Here is a 16,677-nt window from a genome sequence, read left to right on the forward strand (position 1 = left end):
GCTCAAGCAACATATTAGATGAAACTTGCCCCCCTGAAGATGTGAGATTAAGCCCTATCAACCAAGAATGCTGGGTTTTAAAGTATCAGGAGTTAACAGGAGTTGGTCAGGGAGACTTAATTCCTGCTTTTCAACACAAATGAAAAATTACTCATTGGAAAGGAAGAACAGAGAAACTTCTGCATTAGAAAGAGTCTCAGCATATCACTTCAGACTTTCCTGTGTTTTGTCACTTCTCAGACTCTTACTCAAACAGCATCACTTTAGAACCTGTGTGTTCTTTCTACTTACTATGCAAGGAGATCGGTGTGTTGATTGTTCACTCTCTGAGAAACACATGGTATCCCAAAGGAATACACAGAACAAGCTTTATTGCAAACAGCAATACAGCTTATATGACACAGAACACCCATCAAGTATCTAGATGTCCATCTTTGAAAGTAAAACAATGCACAGGTTTAGTATCTCAATATTTACTGTCTTATGAGTCTAAATCATTTCTCACTGATGTGCTACAAAGAGTTTTGGTAAAGCAGTAATGGAACACCCACAAATGCTACTTGATAGTCTCTCACATTATTCAAATTAACATATATATATAAAATAGAAAACTAAAATATGTAACAGTTCCAAAGGTAGCTGTTTGGTTGGGTTTTTTTCCCCCCCAAAGCTTCTCAAAACTGAAAAGCCAGTTCAAAGCTTACAGAAAAACCTTTGGAGATTGATATCAGATAGTAACCATCTCATAGAATAATTAAAACTCAGGAAGCTGCAATTAACACAGCTTTTCAATTATGTTTGGTTGACCTTGTGAGCTGCTCCCTCAGGTAAAGTTACTAAGAGAAGTATTTTGAGGTAAGGACACAGTCTCAAGCTGTGCCAGGGGAAGTTTAGGCTGGAGGTGAGGAGAAAGCTCTTCACAGAGAGAGTTGTTAGCTGTTGGAATGTGCTGCCCAGGGAGGTGGTGGAGTCACTGTCCCTGGAGGTGTTCAACAGGGGACAGGATGAGGCACTTGGTACCACGGTTTAGTAGTCATGAGGTGTTGGGTGACAGGTTGGACTTGATGATCTTGGAGGTCTTTTCCAGCCTTATTGATTCTATGATTCTAAGTACATGTTGTAATGGGTTGGGGCAAACCCCCTCCCCACCACAGGGTAGAAACGACGACTCAGACAAAGGGATTGCAAAAGTGATGGAAAGTAAAACTGAGATCTATGTCTCTGAGAAAGTATGAAAAATAAATGCAGCACCTATTGTAAGTTCTCCTCTCCCTTGCAACAGCTTGAAGCATTCTGAATGCAAGGATCAGGCTAAGAGATTATTCACAGGTCACAAAGACACTGAATTTAACAGTGTCAAAATCGCTTGCTGCCACTCAATCTTTACCTTTGCACCTTGTTTTTAACAGCCTCTCCTGACAAGAAATCACTTCAAGTGATAATTATTATTATAGTTAAGCTCCATTCAAAGTAGGGCAGAGAATGTACACTCTTAATTATTTAGATTTGAATCATTTGTGGCATAACAATTGCTTAAGATAAACATAATTCCATCATGATCCTGGGCTGCATCAGGAGAAGTGTGGCCAGCAGGTCGAGGGAGGTGATTCTCCCCCTCTACTCAGCCCTGGTGAGACCCCACCTGGAGTACTGTGTCCAGTTCTGGAGCCCCTATTACAAGAGGGATCTGGAGGTGCTGGAAGGTGTCCAGAGAAGGGCCAGGAGGATGATCAGAAGGCTGGAGCACCTCTCCTATGAGGACAGACTGAAGGAGTTGGGGCTGTTCAGTCTGCAGAAGAGAAGGCTCCCAGGTGACCTCATTGTGGCCTTCCAGTATCTGAAGGGGGCCTACAGGAAGGCTGGGGAAGGACTTCTCAGGATCTCAGGTAGTGATAGGACTAGGGGGAATGGAATGAAGCTGGAGGTGGGGAGATTCAGGCTAGATGTGAGGAGGAGGTTCTTCACCATGAGAGTGGTGAAACCCTGGAATGGGTTGTCCAGGGAGGTGGTCGAGGCCCCGTCCCTGGGGGTGTTTAAGCCCAGGCTGGATGAGGCTCTGGCCAGCCTGATCTAGTGTAGGGTGTCCCTGCCCATGGCAGGGGGGTTGGAACTAGATGATCCTTGTGGTCCCTTCCAACCCTGAATGAAACTATGAAACTATGAAGTCATTGTGTTCCTAGCTGATGGTAATGAATCTAAGTCTACATTTTCATCTTTATTTCTCAACTACAGCACTCACAGCTTCAAAGTTTTCTTGGTCAAAGCTCAATCATCTAGCTGACAGCTTCAGGGAGATATTTTTACAGATTTGCCATAATCTCAAAGAAAATGTTTTCAGTCTCAGCCATAGAGCATAAAGAAGTTTCCAAACACCCACACTGGGGTGTTTTGACTGTAACACAGAGAGGAAACCTCCAGGTTTTTACTGCCCTCCCCTACTAATCATCGTATTGCTTGGGATTCTTGTTCTGTTGGTTTTGTTTCTTCTTGGTTTTAAGCTTCTAAAATACCTAGGACTAGAACAATCATTGACATTTAGAGTAATGGACACCTTTCAAGATTCCAAGCAGGTAAACAAAGCAGTTAATTCCTCTCATAAGTGTTGCACTCCTATTCTGATGTCACAGCCTTGTGTTAAAAGCAAAGAGAAAGAGGTTAAGGTTATCATCAATTAACCATGATTCTCTGAAAGTGGGCTAACTAACAGCTTGGAAACCATCTCAATGTGACACAAATAATTAACTAGAGATCAGAGACACCCATCCACAAGGAAGAATACAACTCTGAATACAAAAGAGAGAAGAACTAACTTTGAGATGACTCCTTACCCAATGTATTCTTCATCATTACAGTGGTGTTTGTCACCATGCTTTTTCCTCTTTCCTCTTCTGGAAGACTTTCTGCTGTGGGGACTTAATTTCCACTGAAACAAAACAAATAAAATGGGTGCAGGGCCCAACAGAAAAAAGGGAACAATGCCAGACATGGAAGCAATGCCACTGATCAAATGAAGCAGAGCCACAACATTGCAGAGAATAGAATAGAATTAGAATAGAATAGAATAGAATAGAATAGACCAGGTTGAAAGAGACCCTCAAGATCATCGGGTCCAACCTATCATCCAACACCACCTAATCAACTAAACCATGCAACCAAGCACCCTATCAAGTCTCCTCCTGAACACCTCCAGTGATGGTGAATAAATTTGTTTGATTTAAAAGCATTCACCCACTGATCCTGACTGGAATTTTTCCCTGAAGAAATTTGACAATACAGGGCACTTTAATAACTTGCTTATTTGAAGGAGGAACATCCTAAACAGGGACTTTTAATATTAGGCCTGATCGACACGCTCACAAATATGCAAGATAACTTTACTTTCTTTCACTCCATGCACTTAACCAAACTGCATTCCACTCAGACAAAATTGAGAAGGAAAAGGAATTGGAAAGTTTGGCACTTGTGTGGAAAAACCCACAAGAGCAAGACTTCACCTATCAAGTCTCCTCCTAAACACCTCCAACGATGGTGACTCCACCACCTCCCTGGCCAGCACATTCCAATGGGAAATCACTCTCTCTATGAAGAATTTCATCCTAACATCCAGTCTGAACCTCCCCTGGTGCAGCTTGAGACTGTGTCCTCTTGTTCTGGTGCTGGTTGCCTGGGAGAAGAGATCAACCGCCGCCTGGCTACAACCTCCCTTCGGGTAGTTGTAGACAGCAATAAGGTCTCCCCTGAGCCTCCTCTTCTCCAGGCTAATCAACCCCAGCTCCCTCAGCCTCTCTTCGTAGGGCTTGTGTTCCAAACACCTTACCAACTTTGTTGACCTTCTCTGGACATGTTCCAGCAAGTCACCATCACTGGAGGTGTTTAGGAAGAGACTTGATAGGGTGCTTGGTTGCATGGTTTAGTTGAGTAGGTGGTGTTGGATGATAGGTTGGATGCGATGATCTTGAAGGTCTCTTCCAACCTGGTTTATTCTATTCAATTCCATTCATTTTTCCAAATTCTCTTACCTAACCAGAATGCACTTATATCCTCAAATTAAATAAATGAAGCCCCACCAAACCACATGATTTTGCAAGCCCAGAGCCCTACCTCCCTCTGCCATTACCTTCTCCTAATTTCTCCTCACTTTTTATTTATTTATTTAATATAAAAGATAAACCAGAGAGATGTTTGCAAAGCATACCAGTCAGGCTGAAAGCAAACAAACTCACTTTCCTTCCTGCTTAAGTGTGGAGTGAAAGGGCATCTGAAAAATTGATGCCTATGCCTATTCCACATACTTCAGTGAACTGTGACAAGTGCATGCCAAATTGATCTTTCCCTACCAGAGGGGCCAACCCTAATGGAAAACATCCTCATTATTAAAACAGCTGGCAGCAAGAAATTGCCTTGAAGTTGCTATTCCCCTTCTGCTTTCAAACATCTTCAGGACCAACAGCAAAATTTCCACCTCACTGTACAGTATCTTCCCAATACTTACACTCATTAAGAGGATTTAAGTTAATTGTGGGCCCTACAAACCAACAGAAGAAGCACAAAGTCAGGAGGTAACCAACAGAGGTCTGTATCTATGGTAAGCGCAAGGTATGCAGTGGCCTCAGCTTTTCCCAAGAGGAAGTAACTAATTCAACACATAGAGGCACACACACACACACTCAGGAGACTCCTCAGTGTGCACTTGCAGCCCACAAAGCCAATCAGATCCTGGGCTGCATCAGAAGTGTGGCCAGCAGGTCGAGGGAGGTGATCCTCCCCCTCTACTCAGCTCTGCTGAGACCCCACCTGGAGTACTGCCTCCAGTTCTGGAGCCCCTATTACAAGAGAGATGTGGAGGTGCTGGAAGGTGTCCAGAGAAGGGCCAGGAGGATGATCAGAGGGCTGGAGCACCTCTCCTATGAGGACAGACTGAAGGAGTTGGGGCTGTTCAGTCTGCAGAAGAGAAGGCTCCCAGGTGACCTAATTGTGGCCTTCCAGTATCTGAAGGGGGCCTACAGGAAGGCTGGGGAGGGACTTCTTAGGATGTTAGATAGTGATAGGACTAGGGGGAATGGAATGAAGCTGGAGGTGGGGAGATTCAGGCTGGATGTGAGGAGGAAGTTCTTCCCCATGAGAGTGGTGAAGCCCTGGAATGGGTTGTCCAGGGAGGTGGTCGAGGCCCTGTCCCTGGAGGTGTTTAAGCCCAGGCTGGGTGAGGCTCTGGCCAGGCTGATGTAGTGTGGGGTGTCCCTGCCCATGGCAGGGGGGTTGGAACTAGATGATCCTTGTGCTCCCTTCCAACCCTGAATGATACTATGATACTATGACTCCTCATCTAAACCAGCAGTACTTTTCTGAAGGTTCTCACCTGTGAGTGCAAGGCTCAGAGGAAGTGACAAGGTAAAGGTAAAGAAGGTGCTGGAAACAGCTTGCTGTATCTGAAACACTAGACAGTCCTGACCTTACCCAATCAAATCCGATGCTGTGTCTATAATTTGTTTTCACCAGTGCTTCCATTGCTCTAATATGGATATTTTAGAAAAAAATAACTACCATAAGCAGTCTCTGAACTCCTTTCTTAAAATAACTAACACATCATTTCCACACATTATAAGCTTGACATTTGATTGCACTGACCCGTGTTCAACAGCAGATATTACCACTGACTGCTTCTCGAATAAACTGGTGATTGTGACTTTTACAATTGTTGTTATAGTCTCACAGTATCAGTATCACTAAGGTTGGAAGAGACCTCAAGGATCATCGAGTCCAACCTATCAACACAGACCTCATGACTAGACCATGGCACCAAGTGCCACATCCAATCTCCTCTTGAACACTTCCAGGGATGGGGACTCCACCACCTCCCTGGGCAGCCCATTCCAATGGCTAACAACTCGCTTGGTGAAGAACTTTCTCCTCACCTCCAGCCTAAATTTCCCCTAGCACAGCTTGAGACTGTGTCCCCTTGTTCTGGTGCTGCTTGCCTGGGAGAAGAGACCAAATCCCTCCTGGCTACAACCACCTTTCAGGTAGTTGTAGAGAGCAATGAGGTCACCCTTGAGCCTCCTCTTCTCCAGGCTAAACAATCCCAGCTCCCTCAGCCTCTCCTCATAGGGCTTGTGCTCACGGCCTGTCCCCAGCCTTGTTGCCCTTCTCTGGACACCTTCAAGTCTCTCAATGTCCTTCTTAAACTGAGGGCCCAGAACTGGACACAGGACTCAAGGTGCGGCCTAACCAATGCAGAGTACAGGGGCACAATGACTTCCCTGCTCCTGCTGGCCACACTATTCCTAATGCAGGCCAGGATGCCCTTGGCCTTCTTGGCCCCCTGGGCACACTGCTGGCTCATATTCAGGCGGCTGTCGATCAGCACCCCCAGGTCCCTCTCTGTTTGGCAGCTCTCAGCCACTCTGCCCCCAGCCGGTAGCTCTGCCTGGGGTTGCCGTGGCCAAAGTGCAGCGCTTTGCTATAAAACATGCTATAAAAGCATGTTTCAACAAAACAAAAGCTGTGGAGAATGAAATTGGTCATGCAAATGCATCAGCGCACCCTCAGATACCCACAGTCTCCAAGTAAATTATTGCAAATTGCAGGAGCACTTACGCTGGCGTGACTTGAAGATGATGTTTTTCCTTCCATGATTTTCTCTACTGAAAAACAACACACAGAAGCAGCTTAGCAATTTGTGGCTTACTTATTCAGAGGGAAGCAGGACCACAGTAGAAGGCCCTAAGCAAGAGCAGGGAAACTTTTGAGCAAGCTAGCACAAAGAAAACTCATTCATCGAATGACTTTGAGTTGGAAGGGACCTTTAAACGATCATCTAGTCCAACTCCCCTGCCATGGGCAAGGACATCTTCTCACAGGTTCTTCAAGGCCCCCTCCAACCTGACCATGAACACTTGTGATGATGCATCCACAACTTCCCTGAGCACTTTGCTCCAGTGTTTCACCAGTCTCATAGGTCCAACCTACATCTGTCCTCTTTCAGTTTAGAACAACTGGCCTTGTCACTGCAGGCCTTGGTAAAAAGTCATTGACAGCCACAATACAAGAGAGACCTGAGCAAGGCAAATGCATGACACAGAAACTTCAGCACAAAAAGCTGTCCATCACTGAGTGGTGGACTCTGGTGTCTTTTCACATCTACCATCTGCCATAATTTATCAGTGAGAGAAACAAAGGAATCAAAAGAGTTCTTCAGAGAAAGGGTGATTGGCCAGTGGAATGTGCTGCCCAGGGAGGTGGTGGAGTCCCCATCTCTGGAGGTGCTCAAAAAAGGATTGGACGTAGCACATGAAGCCGTGGTTTAGTTGTCATGAGGTCTTAAGTAATAGGTTGGACTTGATGATCTCTGAGGTCTTTTCCATGATTCTATGATAAGGCACTGGGTTGTTGGTGTGGACAGAAACACTGACATTTTCTAACAGAAACATTTCAACAGAATTTAACCTTAGTGAAGGCATCTGCTGCTTTAGTCCATACCCTGGCAAGCACACAACTAATACGCAATTCAGGCTTCGTCAATTAAGGGAACAGGAGTCACAGAACACATCTGTAACACTGTAACAGCCCCAAGAACAAATAACATCAAAGATTCCTACTAAGAGATAAACTTCAGAACACAGCTTCATAGCTTCCAGCATTCACCAGGGTTTATTATCCTTGTAAATGCTCTGGAGGACTCCAGTGTAAGATCTTTAAGCCTTACAGCTAGTCCGAAGTCTCTCAAGAAGACCTTTGAGTTCATGTACTTTCATAGAATCACAGCAGGGTAGGGGTTGGAAGGGACCTCCGGAGATTATCGAGTCCAACCCCCCTGCCGAAGCAGCACCGCCGTAGGGCAGGTCGCACAGAAACACCTCCACGGACCATTAAACCCCTGCCAAACTCCTGGCCGCGCCGATACCCGCGGAGCGCCAGGGGGAACAAAGGCACCGCGCAGGGGTGGCACCGCTTGGGCTGTCAGTTGCCTGAGCCACTGGCTTCGGGCAGAGCGGGGCAGCCTCATAGCCCACCTCCATCAGCTTCTCCCCGTGACGGGAGCAGGTTTTTTACTGACCAACGGACAACTGCCGGGGATCAGCAGCTCGGCGTTTGCGCACCGCCTCCTTAGCTTCTTCACACAACAGCAGCAACGCCAGCAACGCCAGCGCCGCCGCAGCCGCCGCCGCCACCTCCTCTCCCCTCAGTCCCCAGCCGGTCCCTCATCCTCCCTCACTCGCCACTGCCGCTCCTTCACCGTAGATACCCCAGCCAGCGAGGACACCCACCGCGCAGGACCCATCAGAACACTGCCAACCAGCTTTAAGTCACGAGTATCAGGCAGGAAAGAAGCAGTGCTGACAATTCCCCCCACATCTCCCTCACCGCCACAATGCTGCTCCCGCCGCCGTGGTTCTTGTTTATCCAGGCCCCGCCGCCTCCTGCGCAGCTTCCCTCGGCATTTCCGGGCTGGGCACCGCCTCTGCCCCGCATCACAGCCTGCGCCCCGCCTCGTAACGGCAGCAACCACCTCCCCGATCCGTAACGGCAGCCACCATTCCGCCCCGCTCCCGCCCACCGAGTCGCTGAGGCACTGCGCCGTAGCTGCCTGTTGTCACTTCAGGCTGCTAGCCGAGCAGCCCGGCTTTCCCTTGCCGCTTTCCTCTTCTCTTTCCTTTCCTCCCTATCACTGCTCTCTCCCCAGCTTTTAAGTAAGATGATCTTTGGAGACCCCTTCCAACACCTAACATTCTGTGAAAAATCTGTCACAGGATTTGGTTGAAAGGAGCCCTCGAAGGTTATCTTGTCCCACCCCCAATCCTAGCTTTCAAGAGCTCAAACATTCACCTTCCTCCTTGAAATATTTTTTGTTAAGTTGAACAATGCTTCAGAGAACCATGTACTACTACCTTCACTCCAGTCAAGAGATGCTATGCCCCAAAGATGATGCAGTGAGCTAAAGTGACTTCTCTTTTAAAGCAAATTAAACCAATGAGGTTACTGGGCAGAAGCTGCTGCAGGAACACAGTACTCTAGCAACTGGGCAGGTTACTGGGCAGGAGCTGTTACAGGAACACAATACTCTAGCAACCTGAAGTTATGAAACTGATGCTGAATAATGTCCATGTTTTCTCTCAGCTCTTTTAGTCAGAGGTGGGAAATGTCCATACTCAAGGTTTGCAATTTAAACAAACAAGCAGTCAAACTTTAAAGCATTTGTAAACAAAACAGTTTAATCCTGTGGGAATCAAAAAGCGTTCAGTGCCTACAAAAGACCTCTGAAGGATGACAAAACTTTGTTCTAGATCTTCAGTTCCCATCTTAGTCAAAATATAGTAATATTATAAACTAGAATAGTAATACTGGGTCACCAGAGAGAGTGTCAACTTCCCTTTTGTGTTTACATCCACCTTAGATTTCAGTATTCTCTAATACCATTTGAAAAAGCATCCATCCTGCTATCCAGTAATGGGTAAAAGTGTACAATTCCTTTGGAAAGGCACAGTCAGTTGAATGACAATGGTGCTATTCTAAATGGTTCTATTCTAAATGGACAATTAATACACTACATGATGTTATGGTTCACTTAAGAGTTGCACTGGAGATGATGTCACCGAGGATGCATACCACTTGCCTGTATTGTAGGCGCTGGTCAGCATGCAACTGAAAGAATAGTCCCTTGCTTGAATTCTACACATGAACATGTAGCTTTATTTAGGAGAGAAGTATGAGGTGACCGAATGTCTGTCTTCAGAAAGAGACCTTCAAATCAGAAAGATCCTTCAAATCTGTCCCATGGTGTTCAGAGGTGGCTAAAAGTGCTTGAAGGAAAAACAGAGGTCTAGAACATTGGCCATGCCTGTAATTCTTTACCTCTGGTCAGCCCATTAAATTCCTTGGTAGAGAAGATCATATTTAGGAATGTTTTTGGGATCAATAGGACTTCTCACAATGAGCTTTCCACGCATTGCCCCACGGTAAATCACTTCAATCAGATCTATAAAGTCTTGCTTTGTTTTGAAGCTTCCCACGAATTTGGTGTGATCTGGAGACCTAAATGTAAGCACAAGATAATGGTAGAATTGTAATGATAAAGCATTCAAAGCAGAAACACCTCAAGAAAAGAAGATATGAATAATGACACTATGTGCTTTAATCTGGTCATTCACATCAACGAGGCTGGTGAGAGGCCTCGAGCACAAGCCCTACAAGGAGACGCTGAGGGAGCTGGGGTTGCTTAGCCTGGAGAGGAGGAGGCTCAGGGGAGACCTTATTGCTCTCTACAACTACTCGAAGGGAGGCTGTAACCAGGAGGGGGGTTGGTCTCTTCTCCCAGGCAACCAGCACCAGAACAAGAGGACACAGTCTCAAGCTGTGCCAGGGGAAGTTTAGGCTGGAGGTGAGGAGAAAGTTCGTCACAGAGAGAGTTGTTAGCCGTTGGAATGGGCTGCCCAGGGAGGTGGTGGAGTCACCATCCCTGGAGGTGTTCAAAAAGGGATTGGACGTGGCACTTGAAGCCATGGTTAGTCATGAGGTCTTGGGTGACAGGTTGGACTTGATGATCTTTGAGGTCTTTTCCTCTTACTGATTCTATGATTCTACGATCATAACCAAGACAGGAGCATACTGTGGCCTCCAAAGTCACAAATGGTGGTAGTGTCATGCCTAAGATTTTAACAATACTATTTTTTGCAAAGTCAAGCATATTTCACAGCTAACAGCTACTTATTACATCAGGGCAGACTTCAAAGTACCTCTACCATTTTACATCTTCCTACAGTAACCCAGGGAAAAATTGCTTATTCTTACACATCTAATGGAAAATGTCAAGCAGGAAGACATACCCATAATCAACCTTCATGTGTTGTCCATTGAAAAAAAATACAGTAGATGGAATATAACTGATGTCAAAATACTGGGTGTAGACTGGAACCTTGTTGACATCCACCAGGTAAATGACTGCCATTTTACTTAGGTCATGAGCTGTTTTTGCAAGCTGGAAAGAGAGAAAAGCTGTTTGACAAATGGATTGACACAGAAGTGGAAAAAGGCTGGCAGACTTTATAAAGCACTTTTCTCTGATGTTTTATCAGTTTAACCTGGGCTAGAATGTCTTACCTACTTCAAGCACAATTTACATCCACTACAATAACATTTGCTTGGTTTTCAAACAGTTTGATGGATATATTATTATTTCCTTTTACATTTGTAACCAAAATTTCCATAAAGGGCTATAGTGTCCAAAAGCAGTACCTGGCATTCTCTTGTATGTACACATATACTAGTAGAGTTTATTAAAGGTAAGGAAAGAGATAAAGAAGACGGGAAGGGGGAGAGAGGAGAGAAAATAAGAGGGGAAGGGGGAGAGGGGAGAGAAAGTAAGAGGGGCAGGGGGAGAGAGGAGAGAAAGTAAGAGGGGAAGGGGGAGAGAGGAGAGAAAGTAAGAGGGGCAGGGGGAGAGAGGAGAGAAAGTAAGAGGGGAAGGGGGGAGAGAGGAGAGAAAATAAAGAGGGGGAGAGAGGAGAGAAAATAAAGAGGGGGAGAGAGGAGAGAAAATAAAGAGGGGGAGAGAGGAGAGAAAATAAAGAGGGGAAGGGGGAGAGAGGAGAGAAAGTAAGAGGGGAAGGGGGAGAGAGGAGAGAAAGTAAGAGGGGAAGGGGGAGGGGAGAGAGAAAATAAAGAGGGGAAGGGGGAGAGAGAAAAAGAGGGGAAGGGGGAGAGAGAAAATAAAGAGGGGAAGGGGGAGAGAGAAAATAAAGAGGGGAAGGGGGAGAGAGAAAATAAAGAGGGGAAGGGGGAGAGAGAAAATAAAGAGGGGAAGGGGGAGAGAGAAAATAAAGAGGGGAAGGGGGAGAGAGCAAATAAAGAGGGGAAGGGGGAGAGAGCAAATAAAGAGGGGAAGGGGGAGAGAGCAAATAAAGAGGGGAAGGGGGAGAGAGCAAATAAAGAGGGGAAGGGGGAGAGAGCAAATAAAGAGGGGAAGGGGGAGAGAGCAAATAAAGAGGGGAAGGGGGAGAGAGCAAATAAAGAGGGGAAGGGGGAGAGAGCAAATAAAGAGGGGAAGGGGGAGAGAGCAAATAAAGAGGGGAAGGGGGAGAGAGAAAATAAAGAGGGGAAGGGGGAGAGAGAAAATAAAGAGGGGAAGGGGGAGAGAGAAAATAAAGAGGGGAAGGGGGAGAGAGAAAATAAAGAGGGGAAGGGGGAGAGAGAAAATAAAGAGGGGAAGGGGGAGAGAGAAAATAAAGAGGGGAAGGGGGAGAGAGAAAATAAAGAGGGGAAGGGGGAGAGAGAAAATAAAGAGGGGAAGGGGGAGAGAGAAAATAAAGAGGGGAAGGGGGAGAGAGAAAATAAGAGGGGAAGGGGGAGAGAGAAAATAAAGAGGGGAAGGGGGAGAGAGAAAATAAAGAGGGGAAGGGGGAGAGAGAAAATAAAGAAGGGAAGGGGGAGACAGAAAGTAAGAGGGGAAGGGGGAGAGAGAAGTGGGAGAGAGAAGGGGGAGAGAGAAGGGGGAGAGAGGAGAATGAAACAAAAATAGTTCTTACAATATCGTCGAGCTGCAGGCAAACAGAATCGTTATCTCTTCCAAACCGGAGAACCAAAACCTTCTCGGCCACTGTTTTTATTGCCTGATCCACTTCCCTCTTACAGGTCAGTTTAGGCAGCAGAAAACTCATCTCGAAGGACCACGGCTTACACTAAAATCCTTACCTGATAGACAAATAAAACAAAACCCAAACCATCCTGTGTCAAAACCAATGGAAAATTATCCACGCTGTTAAAAGAAAAAAAAAAAAAAAAAAAAAAAGAGAGAGAGAGAGAGAGAGAAAGAGGGAAGGAAAGAGATCACCGAGCGCCACACCGATCTGGCAAACGCCTCGGGCTCCAGCGTTTCTCTCACTACTCCTTAGCCCCCCTCAGGGCTGTGACGGGGCCAGACCTTGCCCCTCTCCTCTCCCTTCGCCCCAGGGCCCCACTGGCAGCCCCGCTTAGGGGCCGGTGGCGCATTCCCGGCGCGCACCGCCGCCCACGCCCGGGCCTGCCCCGCCGGGTGGCCGTACCGCGCAGGCTCACGCGCTGGGGGCAGAAGAGAGGCCCGGAACCTCCGCCGTGAGCGCGTGGAACGCTGCGGACGGTCAGGTTGCGCAGGAGCGCGGCGCGGAGGACTGGCTGTCCCCACGTATGAGGAGCCCGCTCGCCCCGAGGTGAGCCGGCGATGGCGGCCCGGCTGGTGCTGCCGCAGGGCGCTGGATAGCTGCGTCCGGCCGCCCGCTCCTCTCCCTTCTCAGGCGGAGGCTGGGCGGGCTGGAGCGCGGCCGGAGCTCGGGCAGGTGTGGGCGCACACGCTGGAGGGTGAGGCCTGTCCCGAGCCGTGTTTCCTGCCGCTGGGGGTTAACGCGGGCGGGACCGACCCCCTCGTACTCTTCTTCATGGGCGCGCCGGTGGCTCCCCCGAGCCCTGAGGAGCGGCCTTTCCCTTCCCTGTCATGCCTCCCAGCCCAGCTTTCCTCGGCGGTGCGGCTCGGGCCTGTGGCGCGGCGCCCCGGAGGCCGCTTTGCCCAGCGGGGCGCGCCGCTGTCCCGCCAGGGGGTTTGGACCCAGCTTCTCACGGTTCGGTTCGGCTGTGGGCTGGGTTTCACGTTGCTAAGGAGCTCTGTTGAAGAGCCACATCACTGCGGCTCACCCTGCCTTGCCTTCGGCCGTCGAACATCGGTGTGGAGGCATCTGAGTTGGGGAGGTACCAAATTCTGCAGTTTCCGAAGCAGTGAAAGGCTTTCATCAAAATCTGCTTCTAAGTATTCATAGCGTGCACATCTGCCTTTCAGCTACTGACTTAGCTGGAGCCCATGTAGCGTGAGTTAACTGAATAATGATAGAATGATTTGGGTTGGAAAGGGCATTAAAGATCGTCTGGTGCCGATCCCTCTGCCATGGGCAGGGACACCTCCCACTAGACCAGGATGCTCAAGGCCCCATCCAGCCTGGCCTTCAACACTTTCAGGGATGAGGCACCCACAGCTTCTCTGGAACTCATCCCTTGATTTCTGCAAGGTGGACACTATACTGCTGTTGTCACCATTAATATTATTATTACTATTACTACCACCTTTCCAAGTATGTTTAATGCTTAAATGTAAGATTGTGAACACCTCTCTTGTGGCACTTATGGATTTCCTCTTAACTTCACATTTATTCACGTGCTGGGTTGGTTTGGTATTTTCTTTTGTTCATTTTATCTTGCCAAGAGGAAATGAAGGGTAGGTGTCAAGAAGACAGACTGAAGGAGTTGGGGCTGTTCAGTCTGCAGAAGAGAAGGCTCCGAGGTGACCTAATTGTGGCCTCCTGTATCTGAAGGGGGCCTACAGGAAAGCTGGGGAAGGACTTCTCAGGATCTCAGGGAGTGCTAGGACTAGGGGGAATGGAATGAAGCTGGAGGTGGGGAGATTCAGGCTGGAGGTGAGGAGGAGGTTCCTCACCATGAGAATGGTGAAGCCCTGGAATGGGTTGTCCAGGGAGGTGGTTGAGGCCCTGTCCCTGGAGATGTTTAAGAGCAGGCTGGATGAGGCTGTGGCCAGGCTGATCTAGTGTGGGGTGTCCCTGCCCATGGCAGGGGGGTTGGAACTAGATGCTCCCTGTGGTCCCTTCCAACCCTGACTGATACTATGATAAGATGGGGGCAGTTTCTGTTCACTGGTGCCCAGTGATAGGATGAGGGCCAATAGACACCGACTGGAACACAGGAAGTTCCACCTCAATGCCTCTTTGATGCCTGGAACCCTGGATCAGGCTTCCCAGAAAGGTGGTGGAGTTTCCTTCTCTGGAGACTTTCCACACCTTTCTGAACATATTTCTGTGTGGCCTGCCCTAGGTGATCCTGCTTGTTTAGGGGGTTAGACTGTATGATATCCAGAGGTCCCTTCTAACCCCTACCATTCTGTGATTGTATGATTCTGTGTCTTTTCACAGTAGTGCTATACACACAATTTTTATTTAGAAGACAGTAGAAAAGTAATAGTGGAACCAGAAATTCCTAGTATTCTGCAGGAAGTAAGTTATTGTTTGTCAGTGTTGCTGAAAATGAACATCTCTGTGTGTTTTATTTGTGATTTCTGACAACCATTTTTCCCCTTGGTTGGTGTTTTGCAGATAAGTATTTGAACACAGCACATGTATAAGTATGCAGTCTGCTAATACACTCCTGAAAAAAATTCTAAGAAGTTCTGTCCTTCCATTTGCTGCACAGAATGGGATGAAGAAGGACTTCTTCCCACTCAGTAGAGCTCTGAGCTTATCGCTTTGCGTGAAGCAGGACAATCCACGCAGTCCCTCAGAAAAAATAGATTTAGATGGGTGGAAGAAGGTCATGAAGTCTGGGTTGCAAGAAGTCAGCGAGACGGTCTCTGAGCACAAGGAGCTCTCTGCTTTGGATGGTGCACGTGAGCTTTTGGAGATGTGGAGGCTAGCTGGCAGATCCGTTCCAGAAAACATTACTGAAGAACAGCTAAAAGACTTCATAAGGTGTCCTTCCAAGTCAGCCCAGAAGAAGTATTTAAAATTCTTGTATATCAAGGAGCTGAGAAAGAAAAGTGACAAAAGAAAGCTGCTTGAGAAAAGGGAAAGGCTGAAGGCACGAGAGCAAGAGGCAAAACCTGATGAGACCAAAAAGAATTCATTCATGTGTTTTTGGGCCAACAGTATGGATAAAGCATACAACTGGAGGGTTGCTCAGTCTATGATCTTTGGACAGCCTCTAGTATTTGACATGTCTTATGAAAAAGATATGTCCAGCCGAGAAGTGGCAAATACAGTGAAACAGATAGTGTTAAGTGAAGGCTTCAATCGAAGATCTGTGGATCCATTCCACATCCACTTCTGTAACCTCCAAGAGGACAGCCTGTATCAGAAGGAATTTATTAAGCATTACAGAGAGGCATGGGGCAAGTTGCTTGTCACGGCGACAGACCAGTGCTACACAGAAGTCTTTCCCAAAGATAAGCTTATCTATCTGACTGCTGATTCTCCCAAAGTCATGAAAACATTTGATCATGATAAAATTTACATTATTGGGTCAATGGTTGACAAGAGCATAAAAACAGGAGTCTCTCTAGCACGGGCAAAGCGGCTGGGGCTGGAGACTGCGGCCCTCCCGTTGGAGAAGTACTTGCTGTGGAGTAGCGGTGCTAAAAATCTCACGCTGGATCAAATGATGCATATTCTACTCACCTTGAAAGATACTGGAGACTGGAAAAAGGCTCTGGAATTTGTTCCAAAAAGGAAATACAGTGGCTTTATCAACAAGCCTGTCCATGAACTGAAAAAAACCTTAAACCTGATCAACACACTTAAACTTGGAAGGAGGCAGGAAGAAATACGAAAGCAGTTTGCCAAGAGCTACTCTGGGAAGCTAACACGGAAAGTGGAGTGATGGGGGCAGAGAATGACTTTTTAATGGGCTAACTGTGCCACTGAATGTTCTAGTTCTCTGGAAATGCATTCATGCCTTTGTTGGTTAAATTTGAGAGAATTACTATTGTTTTTTTTTTCCCTTAGATTACCTTAGTATTCCAGTTGTTTATTCACACGTTACTGAAATTATGTAATAAACGAGTTAATGTCATCTGCTCTACAAAAATAACTCTGTGCAAGGAGTATCAGCCTGTTCCTTTGAACCATGTTGAGACAAGGGTGATTGTAACAAAGCAAA

The 16,677-nt window shown here is 47.1% G+C and overlaps 3 protein-coding genes across 13 annotated transcripts in view; 1 reads left to right on the forward strand and 2 right to left on the reverse strand.

Moving 5' to 3' along the window:
* Window positions 1-8,917, reverse strand: part of SENP7 (SUMO specific peptidase 7) — a 40,756-nt gene extending 31,839 nt beyond the window's left edge. For 2 of the 8 annotated variants that reach the window (XM_068160708.1, XM_068160707.1), the window contains exons 1-2: window positions 8,362-8,917; window positions 2,829-2,923 (exon numbers count right to left, since the gene is read on the reverse strand). In XM_068160708.1, the coding sequence (XP_068016809.1) occupies window positions 2,829-2,923; window positions 8,362-8,469 (203 nt within the window). In that variant the 5' untranslated portion in view covers window positions 8,470-8,917. The other 6 variants (XM_068160713.1, XM_068160714.1, XM_068160709.1 and 3 more) reach the window with 5 other exon arrangements.
* A 274-nt stretch (window positions 8,918-9,191) lies between these two features.
* TXNL4B (thioredoxin like 4B) lies at window positions 9,192-13,028 on the reverse strand. 2 transcript variants are annotated; one of them, XM_068160719.1, is made up of 4 exons: window positions 12,836-13,028; window positions 12,519-12,684; window positions 10,821-10,972; window positions 9,192-10,029 (listed from the first exon to the last, which is right to left on the reverse strand). In XM_068160719.1, exons 2-4 carry the CDS (start codon window positions 12,648-12,650, stop codon window positions 9,864-9,866), a joined length of 450 nt encoding a protein of 149 aa, XP_068016820.1. In that variant the 5' UTR covers window positions 12,651-12,684; window positions 12,836-13,028; the 3' UTR covers window positions 9,192-9,863. The 2 variants fall into 2 exon arrangements, with proteins under 2 accessions (XP_068016820.1, XP_068016821.1); XM_068160720.1 differs by having other exon boundaries at window positions 12,824-13,028.
* Window positions 13,029-13,034: 6 nt separating this feature from the next.
* Window positions 13,035-16,608, forward strand: TRMT10C (tRNA methyltransferase 10C, mitochondrial RNase P subunit). Of its 3 annotated transcripts, none has more exons than XM_068160716.1 (2): window positions 13,035-13,178; window positions 15,120-16,608. In XM_068160716.1, exon 2 carries the CDS (start codon window positions 15,151-15,153, stop codon window positions 16,396-16,398), a length of 1,248 nt encoding a protein of 415 aa, XP_068016817.1. In that variant the 5' UTR covers window positions 13,035-13,178; window positions 15,120-15,150; the 3' UTR covers window positions 16,399-16,608. The 3 variants fall into 3 exon arrangements, with proteins under 3 accessions (XP_068016817.1, XP_068016818.1, XP_068016819.1); XM_068160717.1 differs by lacking the exon at window positions 13,035-13,178 and adding an exon at window positions 13,235-13,326; XM_068160718.1 differs by lacking the exon at window positions 13,035-13,178 and adding an exon at window positions 13,600-13,710.
* The last annotated feature ends 69 nt before the right edge of the window (window positions 16,609-16,677 follow it).

This window comes from Melanerpes formicivorus, unplaced genomic scaffold (assembly GCF_026170545.1).
Source record: "Melanerpes formicivorus ecotype bairdi unplaced genomic scaffold, bMelFor1.0.p_v2 SCAF_51, whole genome shotgun sequence".
In the NCBI taxonomy this organism is placed as follows: Eukaryota; Metazoa; Chordata; class Aves; order Piciformes; family Picidae; genus Melanerpes; species Melanerpes formicivorus.